Genomic DNA, 11,791 nt, shown 5'->3' with positions numbered 1-11,791 from the left:
ATATTACCAAAATGGGAAAATATAGAAGAGACAGACCATGAGGTAATAATTAAAGCCCTAGGCACAGCTAGTGTAAACATTTCTCTGGCTCTTGGATGTACTTAAGCACAAATGTGGATGTAGTCAACAACTGCCGCAGTTATCATGGAAGGTGAAGAAGGGATATTCCCTTCTGAAATTCACAAAATTGCTTGGGATAATATCTCTGAAATGGAAAGAGAGCTTCAACCTTGGTGGGTTTTGGTTAATTTTACCTATGACCCTGAGACAAATAAAGTAACAGCTTTTGTTTTAACTATACATAGTGTATCTGTGAGCTTAATACACCCAGTAGTCACTCTAGAATTAAATCATGAAGAGACTGTATTGTATCCTTCTGAACATAGAATGTGGGCACAAGAAATTAAGGGACAATGGCAGACCATTAACCTAGAGCCCTGTTCTATGACGAATCAATTAGGATATATATGTGAGGGAACTTTGGAAAATGACAAAGATACTTGCCTAGACACAAACCAAAGCATTTGCCACTTTGAAATGCATCTAACCAACCAGACAACTTCACTTGTGTAAATAGGACAAGGCTGTGTCTGTCTTAAAACAGCGTGTCCCACCATAATAATAGACAATTCAATCATAGATTAAACTCAATTCAATTTATGTGTTTGCAATTTTGGTAAAATCAAAGGATTCCACTTTTCCTATCAGTCACCTGTAATATCACATCAGTACATAAAGGCAAACCTGGTTATTGTGAAGAAATATTGCCTGCACCTATATGTATGAATTTAACCTAGTCACGCAGCTACTGAAACACCAGGAATGAAGAAAAATTTTAAAAGAGATTCAAGATGCAGGGAAAAGGACTTTGATTATTATACACCTTAACATGGAGACCATAAAAGGGGTTTTTAAATGAGTTGAAGAACATCTGTCTCAGCATTGGTGGGATGTGCTATTTGGATGGTCACCAACTGCAACCAGTTTGCTTAATGCCTTAATTCACCCAATCACTGTGCTGCTTATTTTAGTTAGTGTAATTTTGCTTTTGTCTATTGCTGTACTTCTTGGGAATTGGAAGTGTCCTGGTTTCAAGGACAGGTGTCTGCCAATAAAGGCAGAAGTTTTCCTTTGAAACAGGGACTTTAATTTCACTCCCTCCAAGTATTATAATTGTTTGAATCAAGAACTCTGAGGCAGAGATAAGGGGGTGGGAATAACAGCTCTTTTACTAATACATCTAACCGTACAAGCAGAAACAACAGCAGTTGTTAAAATTACCAACAAAACAGAACAGATAACTTGGTTCCAGTCCTTTCTTTAGCTGCAGCCACGCTCTCTCTGCACTCGGTCCCAGTCCTGCAGACAGAGCAAAGCCCAGCAGCAGTAGAGAAGTGGGTGGGAGCAGAGGCGGGAGGGGGCGGCAGTGGCCCTGCTGGTCTCAGGTGGGAGTGGGCTGGAGAGGGCAGCTCCTCACTCACTGTTTGGGTTCTGGTGGTGTGTTGGTTTCCCCTCAGGGGAATCTCCACATGGACCGGGAATGGAGGGAGCTGTCCCGTCTCCTGGGGCTTCTCCTGTGAGCTGCTGGAACCAATCAGAGAGCTGATTTGGTGATTGACAGCTTGGGAAACCAATGAAAAGTTATTTCGTTTTCACAAATCACAGTGAATCAAGTGCTGGGGGGCTTTTTTGTCTTCCAGCCTCTGGAGAAGCGGGGGTCCCCGGCTGGGGCCCCGGCCCGGCTCCGGGCTTGGTCTGGGGCCCAGCCCGGCATCTTGGCCCAGCCCCGGCTCTGCTGGAGGCCTTGCTCAGAACCGTCTCTGCAGGGGGCCCGGCTCGGCTTGGCTTGGCTCTCCACGTGCTAGAAGAGGCCTCCAGCTGACTGCATGTCTTTTTCACAATCTAGATACAATTTTAACTTCTTAATGCCTAAATAAGATTCTCAATCTCCTGAGCTCCCCTAAATGAGAAGAAATAAAGCATGGAGTCTACAGAGGTCAGCGGAATGAAGATAAAGTTCCTGATGGGAAGAGATTGAAAAGATGCAACTGATAAGTAGCTGAAAACCTTCTTTGTGGGTCTATGAGGTGATTGTGACTTCACTAAAATTCCTTTAAACTGTGAAATATACTTAGGGAAGATGTATGCTTCAAATGAAGACTCTTTTTTGCCTCGAGAAATTGAGCTCTCTGTTTTGGGACTGGAACATGAACAGAGACATTTGATAGATAAGGAGATGAAGAGGATTTTCTTTTTCAGTAGCCTGTCTGTAAAAGTAGCACATCGTAACCCATAACAGGGCTCTGGAAGGACTGTGGGAATGAGAGGAAAATTCATTGTTCTGTATGTCACCAGTGGATGCAGACTCTGAAGGTGAAGACACCCCCTAAGTCTAAAGCAGAAAAATGAACTTTTCTCTCTTAAGTGAACTGAAATGATTATTTGAGTGGATAACTGACTGAAGTGTTCTCTGTATGTAGTTGGTAAGAAATGTGGAATGAAGGGAGGAGGGAATAATCTAAGAATGTTATTATGAATAATTTTTTTTTTCATTTCAATAAATTTCTTCTTGTACCTTTTTTTGAGTTTTAAGACTGCATTGTCTTTACTCCTAAATCCTATCTATAAGGGAAATTAAATATTTAAAATTGGCAAACCCTCTAGTCACACCGTGACAGGTGATCAGCTGTGTCCTCAGAGGTAGGAGGCTGTAGCAGGGAAGATGCAGGGCAGGTGATCACAGACCGTCTGGCTCTCCTGTGTTTGGCCGCGTGGCTGGAGATGGGGAGGGGGGGGTTCCTCCTCTCGGCTCCGCTCACTGGAAACACAAGTAACCCCTCCGGAAGCCGCTCCCACCTACCCCTTTTGTCTAGAGTCGTCAAAGGTCCTGGGTGTAACCCGACAAGCTCTGTTAGCATGATAATGGGAAAAATTCTTTAAATTGACACAGTAATAGAAAAACATTCAACCCCCAACAGGAAGATACTACAAGTGGCAGACTTAGCATCGCTATCAAAGACTTATGACTTGGTCTTAAGAGATCACTGCCATGTGTCTTAGATAGATGAAGACATTTATTTTACTCCATATTGAGTAAAATAAATTACTCATTTCAAAGAAGAAGTGAGGAATGAAACACTAATCTTAGAAATATTAGGATTGTAGTTAAAAGTTAGCTGTTTACTAGAATTAATTAAAAAGTAAAATGATAGATAGACCTTGCTGAAAATAAATAAAAGTCAGAAGCTAGAAAGAAAACCTGGCTTGAGGTAGTTATCTGAATCTTAAATAAATGATTGTCTCTCATCTTATGTTCTCTCAGCTGTGCTTACAATGGGAAAAGATGAAACTAGTAAGCAGACCCAAAGAAACATAGACAATGCAACCAGAAACCCATTCTTTGGAAAACTGGACTATCCCCAGAAATAATTCGTATTGGCATTGATAGAAAAGGTCAAAATTTTAGGGTGAGGAAGACTCACCTTACTTCCTCCTGTTAAGACCCACCCCACGAAAATGATCCCGTACTTTAATTTAAGAAGTCAATCACGTATGCTTAATATCTATTCAAGCTAATTACCATAGGAAGTGGGCATGGAAGGGGCTGTTATTATGAATATGCATTTAAGTCCTTCGTCAATAAATAGACTCTCTGATCACTTGTGATTTTGCAGTGCGTATTAGAGGATTACCTCACGCTACTGCACAGCCCTGAATAAACATACACTTTCTAACTTTAAATTGTTAAAGAGTGTTTTGTCCATCATAGTTGAGTATCGGTATTAGACCAATACTCTTATTTTGGTAGATCACCAGGGCATGTGGAACCCAGTGTCCATGTGACACAGCACAGCCTCATGAAAACATGGGGACCATTGTGACACAATGGAATCTCATGGAAGCAAGTGTCAATTGTGAACATGGCATGGCCTCATGGAACCCAGGTGCAAGTAGGACCATACCATGGCTCATGGAAGCAAGGGGCCATGAGACACAGCGGGGCCCCATTGAACCAAATGACCATTGTGACTCCATGGAATCTCATGGAACAAACTGTCAGATGTAACACAGCAGGGTGTCATGGAACACAAGTGCCACTGGGACATTGCCGCTGCTCATGGAACCAAGTGTCCATTGTGACATACTAGGCCTAATGAACACAGGAGACCATTGTGTAGGCAATGGAACGTCGAGAACCCAAGGCTGCAATGTGACACAAAGTGACCTCATGGGACCAAGGAGACCATTGTGAGGCAATGGAATGTACTGGAAGAACAGGTAAATTTTCAAGACAGAAGGGCCTGATGGAACCCAGGTGCCAATGGGACATTTCCAGGGCTGGTGTAAGCAAGTGTCCATTGTGACAGAGACAGGCCTAATGGAACACATGAGAACATTGTTACCCAATGGAATCCCATGGAACCAAGTGTCCACTGTTTCACGGTGCAGCCTCATAGAGTGTTGGAGACCATTATGTTGTAATGGAATATCCTGAAACTGTTGTGACAAACCTGGGCTTTATAAACCCAAGGAGACCACTGTGATGCAATCAAATCTCAAGGAACCAAGGGTCAATTGTCACCACATCAGGTTCTCAGGAAACTAAGGAGAACATCGTGACACAGTGAAATCTCTAGAAACCAAGGCTTTATTTTGACAAAGTGGAGCCGAATAGGAGACAAGAGCCACTGGGACACTGCCAGCTCTTGTGGAATCCAGTGTCCGTTGAGACACAGGCAGGTCATGGAAACATAGGGAGTGCTGTATGCAATGGAATCAAAAGTCAATTCTGACAGAGACGGGCCAGATGGACCACAGGGGCCAGGGAAATTTGGACAGGTATAGTAGAAACAAGACACCATTGTGGCAGATCAAGGCCTCATGGGGTGTGGGAGAGTTCTGTGTCACAATGGAACCTCATGGATGCAACAGTCAATTGTGACACGGCACGGCCTCCTGGAACCCTTTTGGCATTGGGAAACTGCCAGCTCTTGTGGAATCCAGTGTCCTTTGTGACACAGCACAGCCTCATGGAAACATGGGGACCATTGTGATGCAATGGAATCTCATGGAAGCAAGAGTCAATTCTGAAAATAGGATGGCCTCATGGAACCCGGAGCAATTGGGACTGTGCCATGGCTTGTGGAAGCAAGGGGACATTGAGACACAGTGGAGCCTCATGGGACCCAGCAGATTGTGGGGAAATGGATACTCACACAGCAGGGCCCCATTGTGACAAAGTGCAGCATCACAATGGTTTCCTGGCTTCCATGAGTCCCTGCTCTGTTTACAATTAACATTTTGTTCCCCAAGATCCCATGGTGTCACTGCGCTCTCCTGTGATTCACGGGGCTGTGCTGTGTCACAGTGGACACTTGCTTCCTCCAAGGCTGGACATGTCTCAGTGGCACCGGGTTTCCATCAGGCTGCACTGTCACAATGGGGCCTTGGTTCCATGAGAATCCATTGCATCACAATGTTCTCCTTAGTTTTATGAGAGCCTGGTGTGTTGACAATTGACCCAAGGTTTCTTGAGATTCCATTTCATCACAGTGGTCTCCTTGGTTCCATCAGGCCCAGGTTTGTCCGAACAGAGCCTTGTTTACATGGCTTTCCAGTGCATCACAATGATCTCTTGCATTCCATGAGGCCCTTCTGGGTCACAGTGGAGCCTTTGTGCCATGCTTTTCCATTGCAACACAATGATCTCCATCATTCCATGAGGCCTTGCTGTAAAACAGTGAGCACTTGGTTCCATGAATTTCCATTCCATCCATCTCCAAGGATTTCTTGCATTCCATGACGCCCTGCAGTGTTGCCATGGCGTCATTGTTCCATGTGTTCCCATTGTGACATAATGGTCTCCAGCGCTCCGTGAGGCTGCGCCATGAAACTGTGGAGACTTGGTTCCCTGAGATTCCATATTGTCACTGTCAGGAAAATCCATAAGCATCACAGGTTTATGTCCAAAAAAGAGACAGAGCACACCTTCAACTTTATTTGAATAAAGGGAGAGAGTTCACCTGGGTACACGCTCACCGTGCTTTCTCTCTCGAGCTTTCAGAGGGTGCAGCCTCCCTTTATCCTAAACTCCTGGCCACCGTTGCCCTCTTCCTTTACCCATGGCCCAAGGTACTAAGAAGGTACGGTCTTCCCAATGCATGTACCCCATATTCCCCCTCGAACCTGGAATTTCCCCCCAAATTAAGTAGTTCAGGTTTGTGCAGACCCTTGTCTTTTTCAGGAGCCAAGCTGTCTGGGCCTGGTAACAAACCTGCTGCCCAAAGTCAGTAGAAACATTACAACACATTTCAAAGGTCTTAACACCAATCCCTTCACCCATCAAATGATTTGTAAAGACATTAGCACACATCTTTCCTCTCAGATTGATGTTTCCTGTGCTGGTGACAGTCTTTTAAGCCTAACCTTCAGCCTGTAAGGAAAATGAATCCACAAACACCAGAGATTGATGTCCAAAAAGGAGACAGAGGAGTCCTTTTTGCTTTCTTTGAATAAAGGGAGAGGCCATGGGGCATTCTCCTGGGATCTCTCAAATTTTTGGAGGACGCAGCCTCCTTTTTATCCTACTTTCCTGGCTGCATTTCCCTCTCTCTTTCCCCAATGGCTGAGGTACTTGAGAAGCCCAAACTTCCCGGAACACCTGACGCCTGAGATTCCTCTCTAATGCATAGCCCTCCCTTTTAATTTTTAATTCTTACAGAATTCATAGTTTCCACCCCCCCACCCCCACCATCGCTTCTTTCATGTTTCGATATCCAATTTCATTTACCAGCAAACCTACAGGGTTTTTGTAAAGGCAAATCTTATTTCCCATTCATCAATCAGTGGAATGCCTCCCATTGTTTCTTTTATCTCTTAGTGCTAACTCTATTTACCAACAGATCTACAGCTTGTTTGAAAAGACAAATGCAACATTCCTCTCAAACCTGACCTCTCTGTTGTTGCAGTTCCATGGACAGAGGTTGTTGTGTCTTCCCCCTTCTGTGTGCAGGCTGGTGTTCAGCCATCTCCAGGACAGCAGGGCCCCACCCCACATCACTGTGACCTGGGAAGACAAAAACCATCACTCCAAATGTCTGCTTCTCCTCTTTCTTCCCAGGCATTTGGCCCTGACAGTGAGGTATTCTGCTGGGTGCCACAGGAAAAAGGAGACCACTGTGACCCTGTGGGTAACATGGAACCAAACGCCAATTGTGACACTACAGAACCTCACGAAACCAAGGAAATCCCTGTGACCCTGTAGGGTTTAATGGAACCAAGAGTTCATTGTGACACAGCGGGGCTGTGTGAAGGCAAGGAACCATTTTGACACTGTGAATCCAAGAAGACTCTTGTGACATTGGGGGCAACTCATGGAACCAAAGGTCCACTGTGACATTGTGGGGCCTCATGAAACCTATGGGCCACTGTGACACTGAATGGCCTTGTGGAACCAAGGAGACCATGGTGACACTGTGAGGCCACATGGAACCAAGGATTCCATTTCTACACTCAAGAATGTCATGGAACCAAGGGTTTGTTGTGACACTAAGACCATTGTTGAGAGTACAGAATCTCAAGGAACCAAAAGTCAATGTGACAGATCAAGGTCTCATGGAAGCAAAAATATCATTGTGACACTGTGGGGCCCCATGGACACAAATCTCCATTGTGACAGCACAGAACCTCATGGAGCCAAAAAGAGCATTATGACACTGTGCAACCCCATGGAAGCAAATATCCATTGTGACACTACAGAGCCTTACAGAACCAAGAGTCCATGGTGACAAAAAAAAAGGCCTTGTGGAATCAAGGAGCCCAAAGGTCTAAAAAATTCCTTTCATGGTTCTGCCTTGGGAAAGGGGAACCTCTTCCAGCTTCGGCTGCCACACTAATTGAAAGTGTCTTTTTTGAATGAGAAAATTCAAGAGTTTTAGATTGCTTAAAATAGAGAGGAAAAAAAAGGGGAAAAACTTATTTTTGGCTGTGTGCAGCATGTTCTCCAAACAAAGCAGGCCCCAGGTGAGTGCGGACGAACAGGAGGAGGATGGGGAATGTGCAGGAAGGTTGTCCAAACTGGGTCAGATCTCAAGGCACAGCTTCTCTGATCTGACCAGACCTCCTGAGGAGAGACCCTGGATGAACATCAATCACAGAATGCTGCAATCACCTCTGCTCTAAAGTGAACAGAAATAAAAGGCATCCATTAAAATAGGAATGTGCATTTCTTTGAAGCTCTTTGAAATATTTCTCCTTAACTCTATTAGGAAACCTTCCTAATGAACTGCACCAGACCAGAAGGAAATCAAGGCAGAGCCATGGTTTGTCAGGACTTGCTTGATCCCAATGAGCCCCATGGTGCATTTGGAGCTGAACCCTTGAACCTCAGGGCCTGAGAGGAGATTGCACAAACCTTTCCATGAGTCAAAGTCAGAAGAAAATCTCAAAGTGTCTCATAGCATTAATGGGACCCACTGATGTCCATCCCCGTCACAGGCTCCTCATGAACTCCTTGGAGGAGAGAATTGGAGTCCAGGATTGCCCAAAAACCTCTCAGAGAGTCAGAGAGGAAAGGAATATCCTAAGTACCTTTAAAACATTGAGTATTTCAAAGTATTAATGAGCCCCAGTGAGTGTCAATACAAAGCTCTCAAGGGACTTCTTAAATCAGATAATTGTGGCCATGACTGCATAAACTACTTAAAGAGTTGGTGTCAAATGGGAAACTCCAAGTACCTAAAAAACACCTGAGTACCTTGAAACATTACTGAGTCCCACTGAGTATCATTACTGACAAAGCCACTCAAGAGACTAATGAAAGCAGGTAATTGGAGGCCATAATTGCACAAAGCTCTCAGAGACTCCAAGGCAAAAGCAAAACCAAAAGTCCTTTAAAAAACCTGCAGTCCCTGGGAGCATGAAGGAGCCCCCAGGGCCATTCCTGACCAAGGCTCCCCAGGGACTGGTCCCAGCAGATCCTTGAGGCCACTGGGGTGTGGGGGGATGGTGAGGGCAACACAAGGGGTGACAGTGCCCAGCCTTGCTGGGGCTGTGCCAGGAGGCCCCAGTGGCTCAGGACAAGGTGTCTCCTCAGAGCCCTTGGTGGCACAGACCCTGCTGTGCCCCAGGGCACCAAGACTTGGCTTCTCTTTGTCCCCACCTGTCATCTCTGCCTACAATTTCCTCTTCTGACTGGAACATAGGGACACTTTTGCACTTCTGTTCCTCCCTGGGACCCATTAAAACTTCAAGCAACTTTGGAGTTTTAATCTGACTTGGAACTCTTGAGAGATTTCTACACCTCCCTCTCAGGGACAGATGTTCAGGGCGTAAGCACAACCCCCCAAGAGGGTCATTAAATTCCTTGTGCTGTGTCTGTGCTGCTAAGCTGGGCTGGGCTCCTGGTGAAGAGGGTCACCTGAGCAAACAAGAAGAGCTTCAAAACCACATTTCTCTTGCTGAGCAGCTCTTCTCAGAGCCCAGCAGGGCTGGGGCTCTGATTGCAGCCACCCCGGGCACAGCACAGAGGCACAGAGAGTTTCAATCAGCTGTTTCTGGGAAGATGCTGGGAAGTGACTGGGGCAGAATCACTCCCAGCCATTGACACAGGAAGCCTCTGGCTGCAGGACAAGGCAGCTGCAGCTCCTGCAGTGATCTCCTAAAGCTGGTACATCCCAATGCCTGCAGACTCTGTGAGTACATTCTATGATTCTCTCTTGTGTGGAGCAGCCAGGGGTGCCCAGGGCTGTGCTGCAGAGCAGGGTCCTGCAGCCCAGGGCACTGTGCTGGGGCAGGGACTCTGCTGCCAGCCAGGGACAGTTCTCAGCCAGCCCGGGGAGCTGCTCCCAGCACTGGGGCACAGGGTCTGGGTGGAAGGAAAGAGCTCGTATGGCTTGGAAGTGTTCTCCTTGTGTGGTGAGGATGCTGCATTGTTCAAGACTGCTCCAAGCATGACATTTACTGCAGAACATTTTTAAGTAGACTATACAGGGAGCACAGCAAATCAGGGGCTGCATAAAAGGGAAAATCCTGCTATTTAATCTGGATGGGAAATTGCACACTGATATTCATCTCTTGGTTCAGAATGAGAAACATTTTTAAAAATTCTCTCAAATCTCAATAAAGTAGTCAGTGACAGATATCATCACAGGGTCCCTTACAGGCAGCACCAGAGTTGCTTTTCCAGCCACCTCAGGGCTGCTGTGATGATGCCAACAGAACCTGCAATGACAGAGCTGGCCCTGGGCAGTGCCCTATGCTGGGAGGGGTCTGCAGAGCAGAGCTGAGCCCCCAGGACTGGATTGGCTCTGGCAGCAGTGGGAGGGCCCAGCCCTGGGCACATGGAAGCAGCTGCTGGCAGGGACAGCTCCAGGCTGCAGAGCCCTGGGCAGACAGTGGGGGGAAACTGCCACCAAGCTAAGCTGGGATATTTAAAGTCCTCTCCAAACTGAACAATTCCATAATTGCTTTTTTTACAGATCCCCATTCCAAGACACAGCAAATGTCCAACAGCAGCTCCATCAGCCACTTCCTCCTACTGCCGTTGGCAGACACGCGGCAGCTGCAGCTCCTGCACTTCTGCCTCTTCCTGGGCATCTCCCTGGCTGCCCTCCTGGGCAACGGCCTCATCATCAGTGCCGTAGCCTGCGGCCACCACCTGCACACCCCCATGTTCTTCTTCCTGCTCAACCTGGCCCTCAGCAACTTGGGCTGCATCTGCACCACTGTGCCCAAAGCCATGCACAATTCCCTCCGGGACACCAGGAACATCTCCTATGCAGGATGTGCTTCACAGGTGTTTCTCTTTATGTTCTTCATGTCAGCAGAGTATTCACTCCTGACCATCATGTGCTACGACCGCTACGTGTCCATCTGCAAACCCCTGCACTACGGGACCCTCCTGGGCAGCAGAGCTTGTGCCCACATGGCAGCAGCTGCCTGGGCCAGTGCCTTTCTCTATTCACTGCTGCACACAGTCAATACATTTTCCCTGCCCCTGTGCCATGGCAATGTCCTGGGCCAGTTCTTCTGTGAAATCCCACACATCCTTAAGCTCACCTGCTCAAATTCCTACCTCAGGGAATTTGGGCTCATTGTAATTTCCATCTATTTAGCACTTGGTTGTTTTGTATTCATTATTTTCTCCTATGTGCAGATCTTCAGGGCTGTGCTGAGGATCCCCTCTGAGCAAGGACGGCACAAAGCCTTTTCCACCTGCCTCCCTCACCTGGCCGTGGTCTCCCTGTTCCTCAGCACTGGTATATTCACCTACCTGAAACCCCCCTCCATCGCCTCTCCATCCCTGGATCTGGCAGTGTCAGTTTTGTACTCGGTGGTTCCTCAAGCCCTGAATCCCCTCATCTACAGCCTGAGGAACCAGGAGCTTAAGGCTGAAGTGTGGGGACTGATGATGGGATGCTTTCAGGAACATTAAACTGCTGCCAAGTTTCTGAAAATCACTTGTAATAAAAGCCATATTTGATAATTCTGGTTTGGTTGTGAGGTTTTTTTCCTTCAATTTTGTTTTTTATTATAGTCTATAAAGAAATGCCATTGTCTGTACCATTTCTTACGTGGATTTTCTCCACCTTTCTGGTGGCAAGGACTGTATCAATGAGGGGCTGTGTTCTTGGTGGCTTTAAACAAAATAAAGGATCTGTCTCCCAGCAAAGTTTACCCCAGATAGATCCCTTTTCTTCCCTTCTCTGGAGCTGCAGCAGCAGTATCTGTGTGCAGAGCTGGGGCAGATCAGTGCTGGCACAGCAGCTGTGCCCAGCAGCAGCAGCACTTG

General features: G+C 46.6%; 1 protein-coding gene across 1 annotated transcript; it reads left to right on the top strand.

Annotated features, from left to right (window-relative positions):
• Window positions 1-9,556: 9,556 nt before the first annotated feature.
• On the top strand, window positions 9,557-11,434 carry LOC306815425 (olfactory receptor 14I1-like; the record flags this gene model as incomplete). Its single annotated transcript, XM_079331987.1, has 2 exons — window positions 9,557-9,692; window positions 10,479-11,434. The coding sequence occupies exon 2, from the start codon at window positions 10,502-10,504 to the stop codon at window positions 11,432-11,434; it is 933 nt and encodes a 310-aa protein (XP_079188113.1). The 5' UTR covers window positions 9,557-9,692; window positions 10,479-10,501.
• Window positions 11,435-11,791: the final 357 nt, after the last annotated feature.

The sequence above is a fragment of the Erithacus rubecula genome (genome assembly GCF_903797595.1).
Source record: "Erithacus rubecula genome assembly, contig: scaffold_132_arrow_ctg1, whole genome shotgun sequence".
Classification (NCBI taxonomy): domain Eukaryota; kingdom Metazoa; phylum Chordata; class Aves; order Passeriformes; family Muscicapidae; genus Erithacus; species Erithacus rubecula.
Note: the sequence above shows the minus strand (reverse complement) of the source record. Positions and strands in the feature narration are given on the sequence as shown.